Source organism: Crotalus tigris, unplaced genomic scaffold, assembly GCF_016545835.1.
Source record: "Crotalus tigris isolate CLP2741 ecotype Arizona unplaced genomic scaffold, ASM1654583v1 scf7180000017631.5181431, whole genome shotgun sequence".
Taxonomy (NCBI): domain Eukaryota; kingdom Metazoa; phylum Chordata; class Lepidosauria; order Squamata; family Viperidae; genus Crotalus; species Crotalus tigris.
The window spans coordinates 1,513,516-1,534,247 of NW_024096525.1; the positions used below are offsets into that span (position 1 = coordinate 1,513,516).

General features: G+C 37.5%; 1 protein-coding gene across 27 annotated transcripts in view; it reads right to left on the minus strand.

The window, feature by feature from the left end:
• SNAP91 (synaptosome associated protein 91) overlaps nt 1-20,732 on the minus strand; it is a 109,717-nt gene that overhangs the window by 4,206 nt on the left and 84,779 nt on the right. For 15 of the 27 annotated variants that reach the window (XM_039334463.1, XM_039334468.1, XM_039334478.1 and 12 more), the window contains 6 exons: nt 18,746-18,857; nt 15,055-15,078; nt 14,295-14,375; nt 13,268-13,372; nt 12,609-12,711; nt 10,406-11,808 (listed from right to left, as the gene is read on the minus strand). In XM_039334463.1, the coding sequence (XP_039190397.1) occupies nt 12,619-12,711; nt 13,268-13,372; nt 14,295-14,375; nt 15,055-15,078; nt 18,746-18,857 (415 nt within the window). In that variant the 3' untranslated portion in view covers nt 10,406-11,808; nt 12,609-12,618. Of the gene's footprint in view, nt 1-10,405; nt 11,809-12,608; nt 12,712-13,267; nt 13,373-14,294; nt 14,376-15,054; nt 15,079-18,745; nt 18,858-20,732 lie in introns of those variants that run through there. The other 12 variants (XM_039334481.1, XM_039334474.1, XM_039334486.1 and 9 more) reach the window with 6 other exon arrangements.

Sequence of the window (20,732 nt, forward strand, 5' to 3'; positions counted from 1 at the left end):
TACGGGTTGAGAAGATGACATTACAGAACCTTTCCTACATCAAGAGTAACATACTGATGAGAGGGATTAAAAAAAACCCATAAAAAATACCATATACAAGACTGTACATTTTTCAGGCAGGGCACTCATTCCAACAAGGTTACTAAAGTGTAGATCATTGTTGCCACTTCAAACTAATCCAGCTTCCCATTTTATCAAATCCTATAATTAAAACAAGGGCAAGGCCAGGTGAAAAGTTCTCCATCTAAATCATTTGAGCTCCAAAAGTGAGTTTGTGAGTAGCTTTGAGTATGCTTTTCCTTATCTTTACCATAGTTGTTATGTGGTGATTGCAGTTAAACTCCCTTGTGGATACAATTTTAAACCCACCCACTGAAAGAATGAGAGACATATTCAGACAATGATCATTTCCTATACATTATACAGTATAAAGCCTTTTCATTAATGATGCATTGTCATAGTGTTTGGCTGGATGTCATAGTGTTATTTATAAAATGTTATAATTCTCTACAATTAAAATGGTCATTATTGCCAGTATCTTTTGATCAGATCAAAACTGAAATAAAATTATAGGAAATGCATTAAAATAATATTTAAATATTTCAAATTTCAATTACGTTCATTTTCTGTTTAAAGAAAAGACATTTTAAACATATTCACACAGTACAATTTAAAGGCCACATGTAGAGTCTTTTTTTCAATCCATGTTATGTACACATATACATAAGCATATATTACAGGAGTTATTTTTTAAAAAGCACTTGGAGGACAATCAGTTAACTTTCTGCTTGTTGTACCATTCCTAAGAACTCACAAAAGAATGGCTAGTTGTGTACATTTAGATAATGGAAGATTTTACAGAACTATATTTTCCATCTTAGTTTGTTACAAATATGAAACTCAGTACAGTACTGACTACATAGATATTCAATAGGCAAGCTTTTCTCCCTAGCTTTACATAAATGTTAGAAAGTTGGATGAATTGCATGCTAAAAGTACTGGATTATTTCCTGGACACTAATTTCAATCTGGAGTCATTTTTCAGCAATTAAAGAAATCACTGGGATGAGAAAATAAAGAGGTTCTAGAAATAGCATATGACTGTAGCAAAGTGTGTTCTGAAGCATTTGGGACAGTTATTCTGAGGTTAGTAGCTATAAATCTGATCTGTGCGGAAATTAACAAAACTATAAATAAAAGATAAATGCAATATAAAATAACAGCAAAAACACAAATATGTCTCTGTTTAATTTTTATTTTTTATACTTAATAGTTTCTCAGCAAGAATCGTTTTTGTTTGGAAAACTGAATTCTTATAAATATATATGTGACAGCGAAATTCCAAACTCTCTTGATTTTGGAATTATTTTGATATGTCAGAAATGGGCAAACAATAGCAATGAAATTTTAGAAAGGTTAGTGAAAAGTAAAACAATTTCAAGAGTTGAATGTGTAAGTAGAACCTGAGAGATAGATGAAAGATTAGTCTGACAATTGTTGCTGACAAAGAAAATGGAGCTGAAATGATCCATTGATTGAATGAAGGAGATTGTGCGTGTGAGAGAGCAAATAGATATACTTTATAATCAGTAACTGAACTGCAAGGCAATCTAACCAGTCAGTCCTAGAGGAGATCAACCCTGACTGCTCTTTAGAAGGCCAGATCTTGAAGTTGAAACTCAAATACTTTGGCCACCTAATGAGAAGGAAGGATTCACTGGAGAAGAGCCTAATGCTGGGAAAGATTGAGGGCAATAGAAGAAGGGGGCGACAGAGAATGAGGTGGCTGGATGGAGTCACTGAAGCAGTAGGCGTGAGCTTAAATGGACTCCAGAAGATGGTAGAGGACAGGAAGGTCTAGAGGAATGTTATCCATGGGGTCGTAATGGGTCGGACATAACTTCGCAACTAACAACAAATAATTAGTAAAAGTTTGCTGTTATTTTAAATTCATTGGGTTTCCGTGTATTTTAAAGAACCATTTGTACCTCAGTGTTCAGTTGAAAGTGATTTGAATGTGGCAATTTTACAGGGCTGTGAGTGTGTAAATGAGTGACCCTAAACTAAACCTGAGAGCACTTATGTAACACTACCCTCATATCACAAACCTCTCCTTTTGCAGAACGATGTTGACAAAATGATATGGTGACATTAATAGAAGGTTCTTGTCACACAGTACTCAAAGCTTTCTCAGAAGCAAAGGAAATATAATTCTATGTTCCAGATAAATCTGGTATCCACAATTCCACACTTGAAATCTCATTTCATGAATGAGATTTGCAACTGCTATTACGTATGCCCTTAAAAGTGTGTGGTGGAAAAATCAATATTAAGCAGGAAAATAGAATGACAGGGAGATTGGACAACCACTTGCCTGAAATGGTATAGGGTTTCCTGCCTGAGTAGGGGTTTGGACTAGAAGACCTCAAAGGTCCCTTTCAACTTTACTTCTACTACTACTATTACTACTACTACTACTACTATCCCTCGTGGCTCTATTCTATGCCCAGTCGCAGACAAAGAATGATAATAAATCTCACTTTGGAAATAAGACTGGATTAATTTTATCCTTCTAGCTGGCCACAATATGCATCAAACAGGAATCCTTTTTTTTCACTGTTATAAAGATACAGAAACTGTTTTTGATTAATGGCTAAGGTTATGTAATCATTGCTGCTCTAAATAAGAAAAATAAAAATGAAGGCCTGAGCCTAATTTTGTATTTTGAAATCACAAATTAGGGTGAGCTCCAAACGGGACAGGAGAAAAGAAGATTTTCATAAACATTATCTTCTCTGATTCAGTAGCCACATTTATTCCTGCATGCACCAAAGATGTCAACATGTGAAAATACTGTGCCAAGAATATAGGATTTTGTCTCTGCAGTTAAGGAAACCCTTCTCTATTTTATATCACACAGCAGTAGTTCAGGGTTGCTAAGTAGCATCCTTATTGTTATTGCTATGACAACAAGGCTGACATATCCTAATAGTAGCCCGGCAAGGAAGCACAGGTACCTTGGCAACAGGAACACATTCCTTTGCCTCCCTTTTTCTCACTTTCCTCCTAGCCATCTCAATGAGGACAAAACACTATTTTCCTGACAGTCATGACGAGGAGTGCCAGCTAGGATCACACAGGAACAATGACAGCTTGAAAGTGGCCTGAAGGCCTCAGACAGGACAGGAGGATAACACAGGCCTCAGTAATGCTGGAAGATAAAGCACCGGAGGAATGAAAAAAAAGGAGATTGGGGGAAGAGGAGGGGAAAGGGGAAGAGAAAGTATGTGTTATATTTATTTCAGGTGTGGCCAGCTGAAATTATACAGAAGTTGGCCAGAATGGCATTAGGGCAGACTATGAGATCTACACTGATCTCTCTGCAGCAGCCCATGGCTGGGCCTCTCTCCCAAAATTGGTTTTCCTGCAACTGGCTCACTCTAATTATCAGGCTGGCCAGGAGATATTCTGGGGCTGCTTTAATCCCTACTTTTGTTGTGAGGTTTTATGTTTGCAAATGTAGCAGCATCCTTCTCAAGACCCAATTACCGCCTATCAAGGAATTGCCTTGAGATGCCTGAAAAACTGCAGTTGGGGAGTGTTGCAGTCTTCAGACAATGAGAAAAATTATTTTAAGAGGTGTAATTTTAAAGGAAATTACTGGGAAAAATCGGCACACACATTCAAAGCACTGCAGTCAATTTATTCTAATGCAGTTCTCTTCTAGGGTTCATCTGAAAATGTGCATAAGCAAGCTGCACTTAAATATTTATATGTTGCCTATCATCAGATGAAAGCTGTATCAAGCTCAATAGAAGATAACTGTGGTTCTGTGTCTGTTATTGAAAATAAGTAGTGAAAAGAAGGAAATGTTTAGTATGAACAAATGTTGCAATTCAGAACATAAATTGCATCATTTTGGATTGGGCAGTCATAGTCCAGGAATAAAACAAAAACCACATGCAGAGAATCTAGCAATGTATGTGTGCATACTACACATTTGTTGTTGCTCAGTTGGTAAGTCATGTCTGACTCTTCATGACCCCATGGACCATAGCACACCAGGCCCTCCTGTCTTCCACTATCTCCCTGAGTCTGTTCAAACTCATGCCCACTGCGTTGATGACACTATCTAACCGTCTCATCCTCTGCCGTCCCCTTCTCCTTTTGCCTTTAGTCTTTCCCAGCATCAAGGTCAATGCACCCTCTCTTCTCATTTAGTGGCCAAAGCATTTGAGTTTTAGCTTCCATATCTGTCCTTCCAAAGAATACTCAGGGCTTATTTGTTTTAGGATTGACATGGGTAATTTAATCACAGTAATTTATAGCTGCCATTTAATTATACAGGTAATATATGAAAGAGGATATACAATAAATCAAACCTTTGAGACTGGGTAGGTTGGGAAGACTGCAGCTATGTACCTGATTGAATAAAGATAGCTTGTTTTTCTATCGATATTTTTAAACATCAAAATGGATAGAACGATAGTATTAGTCACTATTACCACCAGCATGTTCAACCTGGTGCTGTAGATAAGATGATCATCATCATCATTCCTGTTGCTAGAAATTTTATGTGTTGATGTTTGCATCTTTGGGGAATGCTGGATTATGACAAGTAGGTATAGTGGATATAATGCTATATTTATTATCTTTAACATAGGGCCAAGAGAACAAATCCGAGGTTTAAATGGTTGCCACAGACAAAAGTATGGACTGTGATTTCACATACTCCTCTGTTTTAGCTTCTGTAGAATTCCATCAAATAGGTTGTGTCAATAAAATAAAATTCTGTCTAATAAGAGAGCTGTTTTTTGCACAAAAGAGACAAAACTCTCAAAGCTCCCCGTCACTAAACTGTGGCTGAAAACCAGAGATAATTAATCTGTATTCATCTATCGAAAGTGACTCAGATGTCACATTGCTCAACCTAAATTGGAAAAGACAGCCTTTAATTTCAACAAGTAAGGCGGAGACAACATTGCAAGCACATGACAGTTTACTAAGTGGACCGTGTGTCTGCTCCTCTAAACCACATCAGTTGCTGATTGCTGTTTTGGGCTGAAATTACACAGTGTTTAACAGCTGGGTGCAGCCATGTACTTTGTCTGTATCATGACCACATTGGAGAGTTTCTGCAGCTGGAAGCTGGTTTAGAGTGACATCTGCAGAACTGGTATCTCCAGTTCATTTTGGAGTCTATTTGTCCGGCTAAATTTGGATACTAACTTTACAGCTGAAGAAGAAGCCTGGAACCAGAGAGTACCTGTGAGGCCTTATAATGTATGATGTATATGTGTGTGTTTGTGTGTGTGTGTGTGTTTGTGTATTATGTGCCATCAAGTTGTTTTTGACTCCTAGTCACCACACAGATTTTCTCCATGAATACATACACACTTTTTCCTATTTAATTCTGGGTGAATCTATTTAAATCCACCCACTATTTCTAAGCCAGGGCTCCAGACAGTTTAATTTTGTTCATTAAAAGTATTTAGTGTAAAGTATGCTGAATAATTTTATCTTTACTCAACAACATATCCTCTTTCAGAATAGCCAAATACAGGAACTACCAGCATAATGTTCATGAGAACTAATATGAGACAATTTTGAAGTGTATCGGCAACTGTAGACGGAGGCAAAATAGTTCTTCACAAGTATTTCTAAAACATCACACATACTATAACATGTCATATCGAGTTTTGAAAGACTTTTCTGACAACCCATTGCAACTTTTTTTTGAGCGTTTAAATACGCTTTCTTAAGAATATTGTTGGAGTCATAATTGTACACTTGCTACCATGCTTCTTTCTCAAGATATTGACCATTTCTTATTGAAATTATTTATCAATATATGACAGTCCTTTTGGGTTCAAGGAGGATATGCTGTTGTGCAGCTCATCTGTGGATACCAAGAGAGTTCCGGTCCCAGTCTGAAGCATAGAGTCTAGATCAGGGGTGGGGAACCTTGGCTCTTTTATGACTTGTGGGCTTCAACATCCAAATTTCTCTGAACACAAGTTATGGAGAACTTTATTTCAGGTACCAGATGTCAGCCACCATGTCCTTTTCCCAAAAAAGCCAGTAAATTTTAAGCTTGTAATACTATGTTGGCAAATTTCATGTTTTATTTGACAATTTTTAAAAATATCACAAAAGTTAATCTTTTAGTTTAGGTAACTAAAAACAAAACATGAAAACCACTCAAAAATTACAGAGCAACTTAAAACTAAACCATAATGTTAACTTATGAACCAAAATGTTCTCAAGATTCAAAAAAAATTCCCCAGTAAATAAAAGCTGCAATACTATACGAAGTCTTCCCACAAAGCACTTAAGACTCCTTGTTCGCTGAAACAATTTAATGTGCTGCAAGAACTATATCCAGAAAAGAAAAACTGCTTCCACCCATTTATTGACTATGCAGTTTTGCTTTTGCTTATTTTTTTATTAACCAATAAACCTTGATTATTTCTCACTCAACACTATATTCCATGTGCTGTCATAACTGCATTCTATTTTATCTGATTTTTCATATGCTGGAGAACAGGTAGCTGCAGAATTGTTTCTTACTTGTAACCACAGACATCCTGACTGAAAGAATCTTGAGTTTATGCAGCTTTATTTCACAGCAAGTTCCAGACTGTCACCAGTTAGCTATACGACTATTATACCAGTGGTTTTGATATGGTAAACAAAGCATGACATAAAAAGGCACATCATGTATTTCTTTACATTTATCATTAACACACTGTTATCCACCAGGGGGCAGGCAAGGATACAAAAGCCTTGTGTTCCAGTTTAACATTTCTTAAACATTTTGAACCTATAATAAAATCAGTTACTGACTCAACTTTCTAAGCATTAAGGTTTTTTTAACCTTTAAACAGGAATATCACATCTATGGTGAAAACTCAACAAATATTCATTTTATTTCCAATTTTAATACAAATTCTTTGAATAGAAGTTATAATGAAATGGAAAGAAGCTGTTTCTAAAAATCGGTGCTGCACTGTTAAAAGTAAAATACCTTAATAACCAATTTTGTGAAATACATGAAACAAGATCTACACTTAACACTTTTCTCAAAATTAAAATATTGGTATGCTAAGAAGCTTCCCTCTTAAGCCTTTGCAGTTAATTCAAATAATGAACCTGAACATGTCCAGACTTGATCAACAGGATTAAAATTAAGACTCCAAAATTACTACTTTTCTTTTTTGTTTGTGGAGATGGAGAGGGCTATAAAATCTCAAAATCAAGAGTAAATTGTATTTACAAATACATGCAAATGAAGCAACCTGCAATTAAAGCAACTTTCTTTTGAATATAACTTTATGTATAATGTTGAAGTCTTCAAGTATCTAAATTAAAATAATACAATTCTCCCAGTTAATTAAAATCTAATTTCCTTCCTAAAGGAATCTGGATCTTGAGTGTATCATAATCACAATTCTGGGAGTTTGCTGCTGTATGGACTAAAGTAGTATACTGTGGCTTTGACTGAAGCAGCAGGAATATCTGCAATACTTGATGAACCACTTTTTTTTGATCATACAAATAAAACCTATTTGGACAATGATCTGTTCTTTTAACATGGCACACAGCTGGAGCATCATGTTAATAGCAGCGCTGTTTGTAATGTGATTCCAAGTTTGGTCTGTGCTGCATTTCTGCTTTAATAAATCCCAAAGATTTATGTACCGTTTCAATATAAATAGATGTTTCTTAATATGAATTTAGGATACTACTTTTTATCAGGCCCATTCTCCCAATAAGTTCAACATTTTCCATTGTTCTAGAACAGTGATGGCGAACCTTTTAGAGACCGAGTGCCCAAACCACAACCCCAAACCCACTTATTTATCGCAAAGTGCCAGGGCCGCATCAGCATTGTGTGCCCACAGAGAGGGCTCTGAGTGCCGCCTCCGGCACACGTGCCATAGGTTCGCCACCACTGTTCTAGAATAATAAAAATCTGATGCAACTTGCTGAAAAAGGCAAAAAAGAAATAAAAATAACAAGAATTTGATGTGAGTTACAAAGTGAACAAGTATGCCAGATGCGTAACACAGTGGAACAAATTGCAAATGCACAGCCAAGAGCATTCATCCATTATAATATAATCTGCAATTTCTCTTCAAGGCCTGCTCTTCTATTTCACAAGATTCCAACATGGATCTTTAATTCAAGGCAAGTAATATAACTGTTATCACTATGATCGTATGTGATAAGCTATGGGTCCCTCAGCTGAAATCCATAGCCAGTTCCAATTTCAAGGACATTGTGATAAAAATTTAAATCAGATGTACATAACATTTGATATTTGGGAGGTGATAGCACATGTAATCCCCCTAACCTTCCAGAAGCATAGGGGAGGCTATTTGGGATGCTGCAACGTGACTGGAAGATGTGAATCTGAGTTTTTTTAGGATTTTGGGGCGAGGTGTTTTAGGGGGGAATAGAAGCAAAAAACAAGCTATTCCATCTCCATCATTAATTCCCCCATCATTAAAAGAATGTCTAAAATCAGTGGCTGAGATGTACTTTTCAGAATCCATATGATCCATAGCTTATGCAGGGTGGACTGGATATAATGACAGATATTTAAGAAGTTGCCTTTCACAGGTCAGGAGGTATCGACTGGACTCTTCTGAAAGCCACAAAATATCTCCAATGAACATAAGATTTTTCTTTTCAGCAAGTGTTTCAGAGGAGCATCATTTATTTAGGTTACGGCAGCTATTTTTTCAAAAAAATATGCCTCAATTCTTGCAGGGGACAGATCTCTTGCAGGGGCAGACTCTATGCTTAGCAGCAGAGTTAAGGATCCTAGTTCTGGAATTTTTCCAAGATTTTGGATTCTGATTGGATCACACATAAGTTCTGTTATAGCGTAAGACGTTAAGATGAGAAACCACTTAAAGTTTCAGAACCTCTGGCCCAGTATCAGAACTTTATAAAGGTGTCTAGCCAAATTCAGTTAAAGGCCTCTTTAATCCAGCATACTGTTTTCCAAAGTAGTTAATCAGATACTGATAGGAAAACAGAGCAGCACTTCAGTGCAATAGCCATTTTTATTGTTCTTCTCACTCTTATACTGACATGTCTACAACAAAGACACCCCAAAACATTGTATGTAGCACAAACATTATGCCTAATATCCATAGGCATTATCCTTTCATGACTTTGTCTTAATTTTTTTTTTAGTTGTTGTCAAACTTGGTGGCAGTACTATAGTAAGAGACTCTGTGACTTAACTACGTACTGTGTGTTATAAATTCCCATTAACAACTTTACTGGGTTATCTTGTCTCTCACAGTAAGAAAAATAAAATCCAGTCTGAGTGTTATTAAAAAACACTGCAGCTGTTTTCATCAAACTATAGTTTTACATTCCTCTATTTTCTTCATAATCCTTTAATTTTTTTATATGACTCAACCAGGAACATTGATACTACAACTTCCAGAATGTGGTCAACATGACCAAAGACAGGAAATTTTGAGAAATGACAATTCTAAAACCTCATTCTTGTTGAGAAAAGGGTTACTACCTTTCTGATAATTTTAGTCGTCCTGTTTAGAACCTTTTTCAAATCTGCAGTATGTCTTTTGAGATGAAATCACTGTTAAACTTGTTTCAACAGTTTAAAACACGCATTGCAGTGCCAGTTAACCCAATGTCTCAACTGACATCAGTACTAAATATCTTCTCAGTATACTTCTTGTATTGATTGAGTTCGCTGTTTATAGTGTTTTAGGACCAATTCCTGAAAAAAATAGCTGTTGAATAACAATACAGAGCACTATATTTCGGATTGTTGAAATGACTTTGCACATTTCAGGGAATTTGTGTAGATGAATCTTAAAATGCTAATGAATTCCACACAGAGGGCATGTTGGCATTCATTTGACATGACTTAATTTTAAAACAAAATAGTATATTTTTGATTTATAAAAAAGTAAAAAAAATTGTAAACTACCACTGTTGAATACTGGTCTAGACTTTCATCACTGGCATTGGCAGGATAGTGATGAGTGTCAGTGTTTAATGACCATGGTCTAGAAACCAAGATTTCTTGACATTTCACATCTGTGTCTGGCATCCTGAGAACAAAGCACATAAGAAAATGAGCAGGGTTTGACTGAGGTCTTGTTTTTAATATTTCTGATTGGTGCAGGTTGGTGAGGCCCTTGTCAGTCCCTGGTGCCCAGTCAGTCCCTGTTCAGTTGCCTAGCAGATCACTTTGCCTCTAAATAAGATACCACAGTTGCTGGCAAAACATCAAGGAATCTGTTCCTTAGACCACAATAATTAAAGTCTGAAGATCAACCCTACTGCAGTTGTACTCTACTATAACCATAAACTAACTAACTATGGATAATTAAAGAAAATAGAGACGACTTTATTTTGAATTTACTTTGATCAAGGTGTTTTATTGCATCTCAGAGGGTATACATGCATTGGGTTTTCCTCAAACCAAAATACAAAGCAAACCCATTTGAAATTCTCTCTCTAACTCTCTGTCGTTACAGGGTACGTTATCCCCACAATATGCAACCACTTTTTAAAAATGGTACCACATGTTGATTAAATATTAATTTGAAAGACTTAGATGAACATCTTTCCAACCTAATATGCTTTAACAAAGAGCTGCCAAGCCACTTGTAACACTGATCAACAGTGACCTTATTAAGGAGTCAAAAATCTTAAGCTAAGCCATCAGCACACACAGTATGAGAGAACAAACTAAAACGGTGAAAGAATACTTTTGTTTACAGTAAAGGGTATAATTCAGGTTTAGTGTGACCTCTAATCACAAACAGTACAGAAAATACATACTGCTGTATGGGGATGAAAAACACTAATCTAAGATATATACAGAGAAGAACAAAACTGACAGATGTACATAAAAGCAAAAAGAAAGGGAAACAAAATCATGATTTGCCCCTGGATACAGTGGGCAGCCAAAGTAGCCTGGCAAACCTAAAGTTGTTTGCTTTGTTATATTTGATTTTTTTCTGAATTATATGGCAAGAAACTTACCCTTTACTTGTTTTCAGTGCATTTTAAATAACAAAGATAAATATGATGGTTTTAATGAAAATACAGGACAAATAGTTTTAAAGAAATCTGATAAAATATTTTTATGTGGGGGATTTTTTTTAACAACCTTTGTCAAGTAACTTGGTAGATTATTAATATGAATTTCATTCATATTAACAGATAAAATGTCAGGAAATTAAAACGTACCCCACAACAAATTTGATAATAATCTGCTTTGGGGAAAAAATTACATTCCACACACTTTAAAAAAAAGGATTGACAGTGTTCTTCTTGCTACCTGATATAACCACAATATTGTTTTGTATAACAGATATGCAAAGGAAACTGGATTTGAAGAGAAAATTTAGAGGGTCGCCAAGGTTATTTACATTAAGACCTCCAGAAACACAGACACATCGCTCCAAATGGTTCACCACACAACAGCTGCATAATCTGTCCCTAATGGATTGGTTCAGAAAAGCACTAAGAAGGCATCAGAAACATACATCCATTGTTTAAGTTGAGAAACACATAAATTATAACCCAAGTACACAAACTGAGAGAGAGAGAGAGAGAGAAGGGATAACAACTAAAATAGTACACGTTCCTATGATCACTTTCACAGCTGTGCTACACGTTTTGGAAGTAGGAGAGAAGTCTGAGTAAGCACTGGGTTTGGTACTGGTGGCTCACTTGAAAATTCTGAGCAACAAAATTCTTGCTTGCAGATTCCAAACTCGCATCTTCACTTATCCTTTCACAAAACTACAATCGTGGAAAGAGGGGGGAAGAAGTGTTATAAAGTTGAAGGGACAGGCATTCAAATTCAGTTTCATAATCTGATTTGTATGCCAGATGACACTTTGAAGATATAACCTTCCTTCCCTCAACCATGTTAACGCTCTCTTCTTTTTTCCTAAGCTGCAAAATAACTGGAAACACATTTTCTTCCACATCTATTATATAGAAAGGAGTTTAATACGCATATAATTCTCTGTCTTTTGCCGATATGCATACACCAAGAGAGAGAGCAACAGGGAACAACAGACCTGTAACATTTGATTCAAGATACTAATCTAGTCCTTAAATTCCGCTCTTGAAGTGGAGAAGCAGTCAGAAGAGCTAGGCATGTTCCATAGCAAGTGTGCTACACATACAAATGTCTGTGTTTTTTTTTTTTTCTTCTGTAAGAGTCAGGGAAGGGAAAGATACTCCTGCTTTTAAAGTTGGTAGTTTTTACTGCCGAGTGCAAACATTGTCATTTGCTCAGGACTTATAGGTGGCTTATAAAGAAGTCTCCTTTTCTTTTCTCTCCACAATAATCATTCTGCCAGAAGAGACACTCAGGTGACCCTCCATGACTGAGGGTGAACATGAACCTGGGTGTTTTCTGTCCTAGTTTAACTCTTCAACCACTATGTCACGTGAGAGCTGTTCTTCCAGCAAGCTAGGACTGAACTAACACCATTCGAATCAAATAAGACTCTTAGCATCCCCTGTGAGATATAAAGGAGAATATAACCTTGAATATATTTAAGGGAAGGATGGAAGAAGAAAAAGCATACCTTAAATAGCTCATAAGAAATCTTTAATGTTAAGATCTGCTAATGGGTCCTTTGTTGGAGGCTTCTTGGGGCTTTGGGTGGCAGGTGTTGGACTTGGAGAAACCTGAATCGTGTTCCATCGTTCCAGAAGGGCACAAAAATAAACAATTACAAGTATTAAAATCCAGCTCTAACCAAAATTAATACGCACTTCACAGATATGGGCTTATGCTATTGTCCCACTGAATAAATATGAGAATTATTGTGATGTTCAGTTTTTTATTAATAAATAAAAACAGAAATAAAATTGCTTAATCATGCATCATATCTCTTTGAGGGAGGTAAGAGGTTTAGACGTATGAAATATAAATAAACAAATAAATGTGAACATTCACTGGGAGCAGGAATCATTTTTGGACCAGTGGCACCTTTTTTAAGAGTTAAAGCAGCTTAAGAAGTAGATTTTTTTTTAAAAAAAGTGCATTAAAAATAAAAACTAAACCATTACACAAAATCCATATTGTAACTTTGAAAAATCTTCATAGTATGAATTGAAAACAACATGTCACACTAGACTGCCTTCCAGAAATATACAGAAAATAACTTAGAACATTGGCCTATATGACATAACAAAAAAAGGGGAAAATAATTTTTCTGTTTTCTCCTAAACAAGACCTCACTTGTGCACCAGGTCCTGCAGCTGCTCCAAATGGTGGCCTCATCATTGGTTGCCCATACATAAGAGGCTGCTGTGGCATCATCCCAACACCAGCTCCAGGAGGCTGCTGGAAAAGATTTGAGAACAAATAATGTCTAAGACAGTGGTTCTCAACCTTTTTAATGCCGCGACCCCCAACCGGTCGTAAGTCGAGGACTACTCAACCGATCGTAAGTTGAGGACTACTCAACTGGTGCAGCACCGTTTGCAGAATGGGACTTTTGGTGGGCTCAGCAGGGCAGAGACAGCCTGGACAATTATTATTGGCTTTTGAAAGCCAATAAAATTAGACTCTATTCTATTGGCTTTCAAAAGCCAATAGAATAAAAGGGAGTAGCACAACTAAGGAAAAGGGGGGGAAAATGGCGGACTGCATTGTTTGGCAGCCCCCGTTTAATGGTCATTCGACCCCAAATGGAGTCCCAACCCACAGGTTGAGAACCACTAGTCTAAGAGATGCCATTTTATCAAGAAATCTCTTGATTAAATAGGCATGTTCCATTTGAGGGGTGTGTGCACAAATTTTGAGTGTCTTTTCAGATTTGAACCCATTTCTACTTACATAGATCTCAGAATAGACTATATTAACTTGTCAGCTGGAAATTCCAGCAACTGGACTGTGAACATTGTCTCAGAAGAATACATTATTCAGTACACAATATACTGTATGCTTTTTTTTCCCCAGAAAGAGATAGTGTATAATTCACATTTTTTCTGAAAAGAAAAAGCATATATTTTGACCACAATGTTCAGAAGATAAGCTTTAGGATGTGGGTCCTTATATTGCAATTTGGGAAAAAGAGGGCTATTTTCCAGGAATAACTACAGGGGTATCTTATTTCCAAGCCTTCCATTAGTTGTTCAAATTGTATTTTCCCAGATAAGATTACTGAGATTTTTAAAAGGCCAATATAAAGGAAGAAGAGGGCAAACTGGAGAAGTGGAAAGTAGCACTTTTCTCTCTTATCATTCTTTGAGACGGTCCTTACCATCCCAAATCCTGATCCAGTTTGTGGAGAAGCAGCACCTGATGTAGGAGTGCCGGCACCTGCTGGAGGCACAGATCCTGTCTAGAGATTGGAGTAGTAGGGATAAATCACTAACTGGCTAAACTTTACACATATAAAACAGTTTAAAAGCCCCCACATACCCAATTGTCAAATATCACAATTTTCAGCACTTAATAAAGAACTCTAATCTGCCAACATTAAGCCAATATCAGTTAACTGCAGTCACTGTATCCTGCTGCAAATACTTCATTTAATTAACTACCTGTTGCAAAAAGCTAGACTTATTCTGCACACAAAAATGTTGAAGACGACAAACACGGGAGGCTGGTTTTTTTTTTATGGAACCAAATTGTTTTTGATTATTCCAATGCCTGTTATATGGAGCTACATTTAACAATCCCCTGAAGATGCAGCTGGTGCAAAATGTGGGAATAAGGCAGTTATTCAGCAGAGCGTAAAGTGATTTTGTGAAAAATCTGTATGTTTTCCTTATAAAGGAAGAGAATAAAACATCTAAAAGAAATATTCCTGCCCTTCTGTTTCACTGCACAGAAAGGAAAAATACCTGGAAATACCTATCGAGAAGAAAATAACTTTATCTACAGATGCAAGGATTATTTGCAAATTAGTAACTCAAGTTTAGGTTGACTGTAAAAATAAAGAAAGGTTTAATTTTGCATTAGTTTGGTAGTAGCCAGATTTCTCAGTTAGTACAACTTCATAACAAAAAGCTACTTACATAAAAAACAATCGCCCAACCTTTCTGGTAGAAAAAAAACTTGCATTTAGTGTATTGCTTTCCTTCCCTATAACTTACACTGTACAATATTTAATATTTTACAGTCTTCTGTTAAAATGTTTCCAATTGCAGTTTCACTCTTGCCTTATTATTATTACTAGCTTGTAAGAAGAGCATAACTCTGAAAATAAATGCTTAGCAAAACTGAAAAACAAACACAAAACATGTTATCATCTGAGAAACGAGGAAGTGTTCCAGTGCTAGAACAGTAAGATAAAAACGCAGCATATAACAATAATAGGATGGGATTCCCATTTCCTTAAAAATGTATCAAAACTACAGTTTTGGAATTAGACAAATGATGCTGATAATTTCAGATGTTAAAACTTTTGTACATGGCTGTATTTTGACATATTAAGTGTGTAGCAGTCATGTTCATATGGAATTCTCTACATCTATGAAATATGCCCCCTTTATGGATTACTGCCTTGTCGTGGCGAAGGGGCTTGTGTAACTCAATGAAGCTATAAGCTATGTCGTGCAGGGCCATCCAAGACGGACAGGTCATAGCAGAGAGTTCTGACAAAATGTGATCCACTGGAGAAGGAAATGGCAAACCACTCCAGTATCTGTGCCATGAAAACCCCATGGACAGTACTAAAAGGCAAAAAGATATGGCGCTGGAAGATGAGCCCCTCAGGTCGGAAGGTGTCCAATATGCTACTGGGGAAGAGCAGAGGGCTAGTACTAGTAGCGCCAGAAAGAATGAAGCGACTGGGCCAAAGCCGAAAGGACGCTCAGCTGTGGATATATCTTGTGGTGAAAGGAAAGTCCGATGCTGTAAAGATTTTTTCTCCATAGGAACCTGGAATGTAAGATCCATGAATCAAGGCAAGCTAGACGTAGTCAAAAAAGAGATGACAAGACTGAACATCGACATCTTAGGAATCAGTGAACTAAAATGGACAGGAATTTAACTCAGATGACCATCAGGTATACTACTATGGGCAAGAATCCCTCAGAAGAAATGGAGTAGCCTTCATAGTCAATAAAAGAATAGGAAAAGCAATACTGGGATACAATCCCCAAAATGACAGAATTATCTCAATTCGAATCCAAGGCAAACCATTCAATATCACAATAATCCAAATATATGCCCCAACCACTGGTGCTGAAGAGGATGAAATTGACCGGTTCTATGAAGCCCTACAGCACCTTATAGAATTAACACCAAAAAAATGATGTCCTTATCATCATGGGGGATTGGAATGCTAAGGTAGGAAGCCAAAAGATAACTGGAATAACAGGCAAGTTTGGCCTTGGAGTACAAAATGAAGCAGGGCATAGGCTGATAGAATTTTGTCAAGAGAATACGATGGTCATAACACTCTTTTCCAACAACCCAAGAGACGGCTCTACACATGGACATCACCAGACGGTCAACATAGAAATCAGATTGACTATGTGCTCTGCATCCAAAGATGGAGAAGCTCTCTACAGTCGGTAAAAACAAGACCAGGAGCTGACTGTGGCTCAGATCATGAGCTTCTCGTTGCAAAATTTAGGCTTAAATTGAAAAAAGTAGGGAAAAGCACTAGGCCACTCAGGTATAAACTAAATCATATTCCTGATGAATATACAGTAGAGGTGACAAATAGATTTAAGGAATTAGATCTGATAGACAGAGTGCCTGAAGAACTATGGATGGAAGTTCGCAACATTGTACAAGAGGTAGCAACTAAAACCATCCCAAAGAAAAAGAAATGCAAGAAAGCAAATGGCTGTCTGAGGAAGCTTTGCAAATACCTGAGGAAAGAAGGGAAGCGAAAGGCAAAGGAGAAAGAGAAAGATACACCCAATTGAATACAGAATTCCAGAGAATAGCTAGAAGAGATAAGAATACCTTCTTAAATGAACAGTGCAAAGAAATAGAAGAAAACAACAGAATAGGGAGGACCAGAGATCTCTTCAAGAAAATTGGAGATATGAAGGGAACGTTTCATGCAATGATGGGCATGATAAAGGACCAAAATGACAGGGACCTAACAGAGGCAGAAGAGATTAAGAAGAGATGGCAAAACTACACAGAAGAACTATACAAGAATGAGCTTAACGTCCCAGATAACCACAATGAGATGGTCACTGACCTTGAATCAGACATCCTAGAATATGAAGTGAAATGGGCCTTAGAAAATCTGAGCAACAACAAAGCTAGTGAAGGTGACAGTATTCCAGCTGAGCTATTCAAAATCTTAAAAGACGATGCAGTAAAAGTGCTACACTCAATTTGCCAGCAAATTAGGAAAACTCAACAGTGGCCACAGGATTGGAAAAGGTCAGTTTACATTCCAATTCCAAAGAAAGGCAATGCCAAAGAATGTTCAAACTATCGCACCATTGCACTCATTTCACATGCTAGTAAAGTTATGCTTAAAATCCTATAAGCTAGACTCCAGCAGTATGTGGATCGAGAAGTACAGGCAGGATTTCAAAGAGGCAGAGGAACTAGAGATCAAATTGCCAACATATGCTGGATCATGGAGAAAGCTAGAGAGTTCCAGAAAAACATCTACTTCTGCTTCATTGACTATGCTAAAGCCTTTGATTGTGTGGATCACAACAAATTGTGGCAAGTTCTTAAAGAGATGGGAGTACCAGACCATCTCATTTGTCTCTTGAGAAACCTAGATGCGGGTCAAGAAGCAACAGTGAGAACCGAACACGGAACCACTGATTGGTTCAAAATTGGAAAAGGAGTCCGGCAAGGCTGTATACTGTCGCCCTGCCTATTTAACTTATATGCAGAGCACATCATGAGAAAGGCAGGACTAGATGAAACAAAAGTTGGAATTAAGATTGCCGGGAGAAATAGCAACAACCTAAGATATGCAGATGATACCACTCTAATGGCAGAAAGTGAAGAGGAACTAAAGAGCCTCTTGATGCGGGTTAAGAAGGAGAGTGCAAAAGTTGGCTTGAAACTCAATGTTAAGAAAACCAAAATCATGGCATCCAGCCCTCTCAATTCCTGGCAAATAGATGGGGAAGAAATGGAGGTAGTGACAGATTTTATTTTTCTGGGCTCCAAGATCACCTCAGGTGGGGACTGCAGCCAAGAAATTAAAAGACGCTTGCTCCTGGGGAGGAAAGCTATGGCAAATCTAGACAGCATACTAAAAAGCAGAGACATCACCCTGCCAACAAAAGTGCGTATAGTCCAGGCCATGGTTTTCCCAGTTGCAATGTATGGCTGTGAAAGTTGGACCATAAGAAAGGCTGAGTGCCAAAGAATTGAGGCCTTTGAACTATGGTGCTGGAGAAGACTCCTGCGAGTCCCTTGGACTGCAAGGCGTTCAAACCGGTCAGTCCTAGAAGAGATCAACCCGACTGCTCTTTAGAAGGCCAGATCCTGAAGTTGAAACTCAAATACTTTGGCCACCTAATGAGAAGGAAGGACTCACTGGAGAAGGGCCTAATGCTGGGAAAGATTGAGGGCAATAGAAGAAGGGGACGACAGAGAATGAGATGGCTGGATGGAGTCACTGAAGCAGTAGGTGTGAACTTAAATGGACTCCAGAAAATGGTAGAGGACAGGAAGACCTGGAGGAACGTTGTCCATGGGGTCGCGATGGGTCGGACACAACTTCGCAATTAACAACAACAACATGAAATGTGCAGTATCTCCACATACCAAGGGGCCACTTGGAGGAACCCCAGATGACCACGTTGCAGGTGCTACTTTTGGTTGCCAGTTGGCTCCTCCTGTTAACTTCTTCTCTCCTGCACTCCACTGAAGGTCTCCCCTAAGACAGTCAATGATTTAGAATACGAGTGCTAACTGATCAGCAGGCAGAACGGCAACCATAGCAAACTTCTGGGCTGGAATCTTGCTGACATAATTACATTATTACAAGTTGGTATAAATTTCAAATCAACATGACTGAATCTTCACCAAGCACAGGAAAAAAAAATGCAATTTTAAAATGTTTGAATGACGAACAGAAAAGAGAATGTGATACCCATTAACTGCACTCCACAATACAGAAGAAACTGCATTATCCATCTGGATTAATTAAGTACTGCTATACCTCTTTATATTTATTCCGGAACAGAGGTATTCCTGGATTTAGGATTAGACATTTAATGACCATTTGAAGTTAAGAAGGCCTGAGAAAAGGTGCCTTATTGTCTCTGGAGGCTGGGTGAAAGAGCTGCCTGCCAAGGAGAGCTGAACTGCTTCAGTGAGGTGAAGAAACGGAACTCAGATCCTGATGATCTGAGCTTTGTTTCTACACCCCTTGGAAGGTGTTCCCTTTGACACACAGAAATGACATCCGCAGGATGCAGGAATGTAGCTCAGATTCTGATGATTTGAGGTCCATTTCTGCACCCCAGCAAAGAGAGGAGAACTTGAGGGAGAAGGAAGGTGGGAGTTGCTTAAGGAACATAAATGGATGGAATTCCCCCCTAAAAATACCCTACCTAAATTGTCTTCCTCATGCCTAGCAACTTTCATAAAAATAGAAAGAAAATTCCTGGGCAATTTAATTGCCTTGGCTTGGAAATCTACTTGGCGAAGAAAGAAAGCAAGAGTTAGATTTTAAAAAACAGAAGATTTGACCTATTAGAGGGGTCATCATATGTTTAAATATGATGTTTGAATATGATTAAAAGAATGGATGACCCTTGGGTATAATTAGACTTTTATAATGAAAGATATGATTTTGAATTACAATAGCATTTTTTCTTCTTCTTTTGATATGGGAAATATGAAAATAAGAGGAGGATTGGTATGAATAAAATTTTAGCTATATAAATGTAATTAATATTGAGAAAATCGTAACTGACAGAGATACTTTAAATATTGATGGGAAATCAAACTTTTAACAAGAGCACAAAAACCAGGACTGATTTATGAATTGATATTATTGTTATTTGTATATTAGTAAAATATGATGAAGATGTTTATATCTAACTTTATATACATCAATAGTATTAAGAATTGTAACTGTGTAATGAGGGGAAAATGGAAAAAAAATATGGGAAAGAAAGGAGGACCAGGGAAAAAGTACTGGATTGTGCAGTACTGAATAGATTTATATCAGTGTTTCTCAACCTTGACAATTTTAAGGCATGTGGACTTCAACTCCCAGAATTCCACAGCCAGCAATGCTGGCTTTTAAGTCCACATGCCTTAAAATTGTCAAGGTTGAGAAACACTGATTTATATTGAAGAACTCAGCTAAATATGTGAAACCAGACAACATGTTGTTTACTAAGCTCTAAAGATTGTAATTCTTAAAAATTAATAAAACTTAAAAAAAAGAGTTCCCGTCTGTGTGCAGAGGAAAGATTAGAACCTCCCTAGAGTACAGGATTGGAATTCAGATCCTGAAGATCTGAGTTCCATTCTGCACCCTGCGGAAGGAATTTTCTTCCAAGCGCACAGAGAAGCTGATATCCTTTCTGCTCTTTCAGGCAGAATGTAGAAAAGAGAGGGAGCTGAAATCCAAGTAGGGAGCATTCCGTAGAAACAGTGCGGTAAGGTAAGGAGCACGGGGGTGTCTCAGGTGGATGGGAGACGACTTGAGAGGCCAGTGCAGGCCAAGCATAAGTGTCTCTCCTGCCTGGATTTCAACAGGAAGATTTTCAGCTCCTGCGTGGTATCTCCTAGGCCA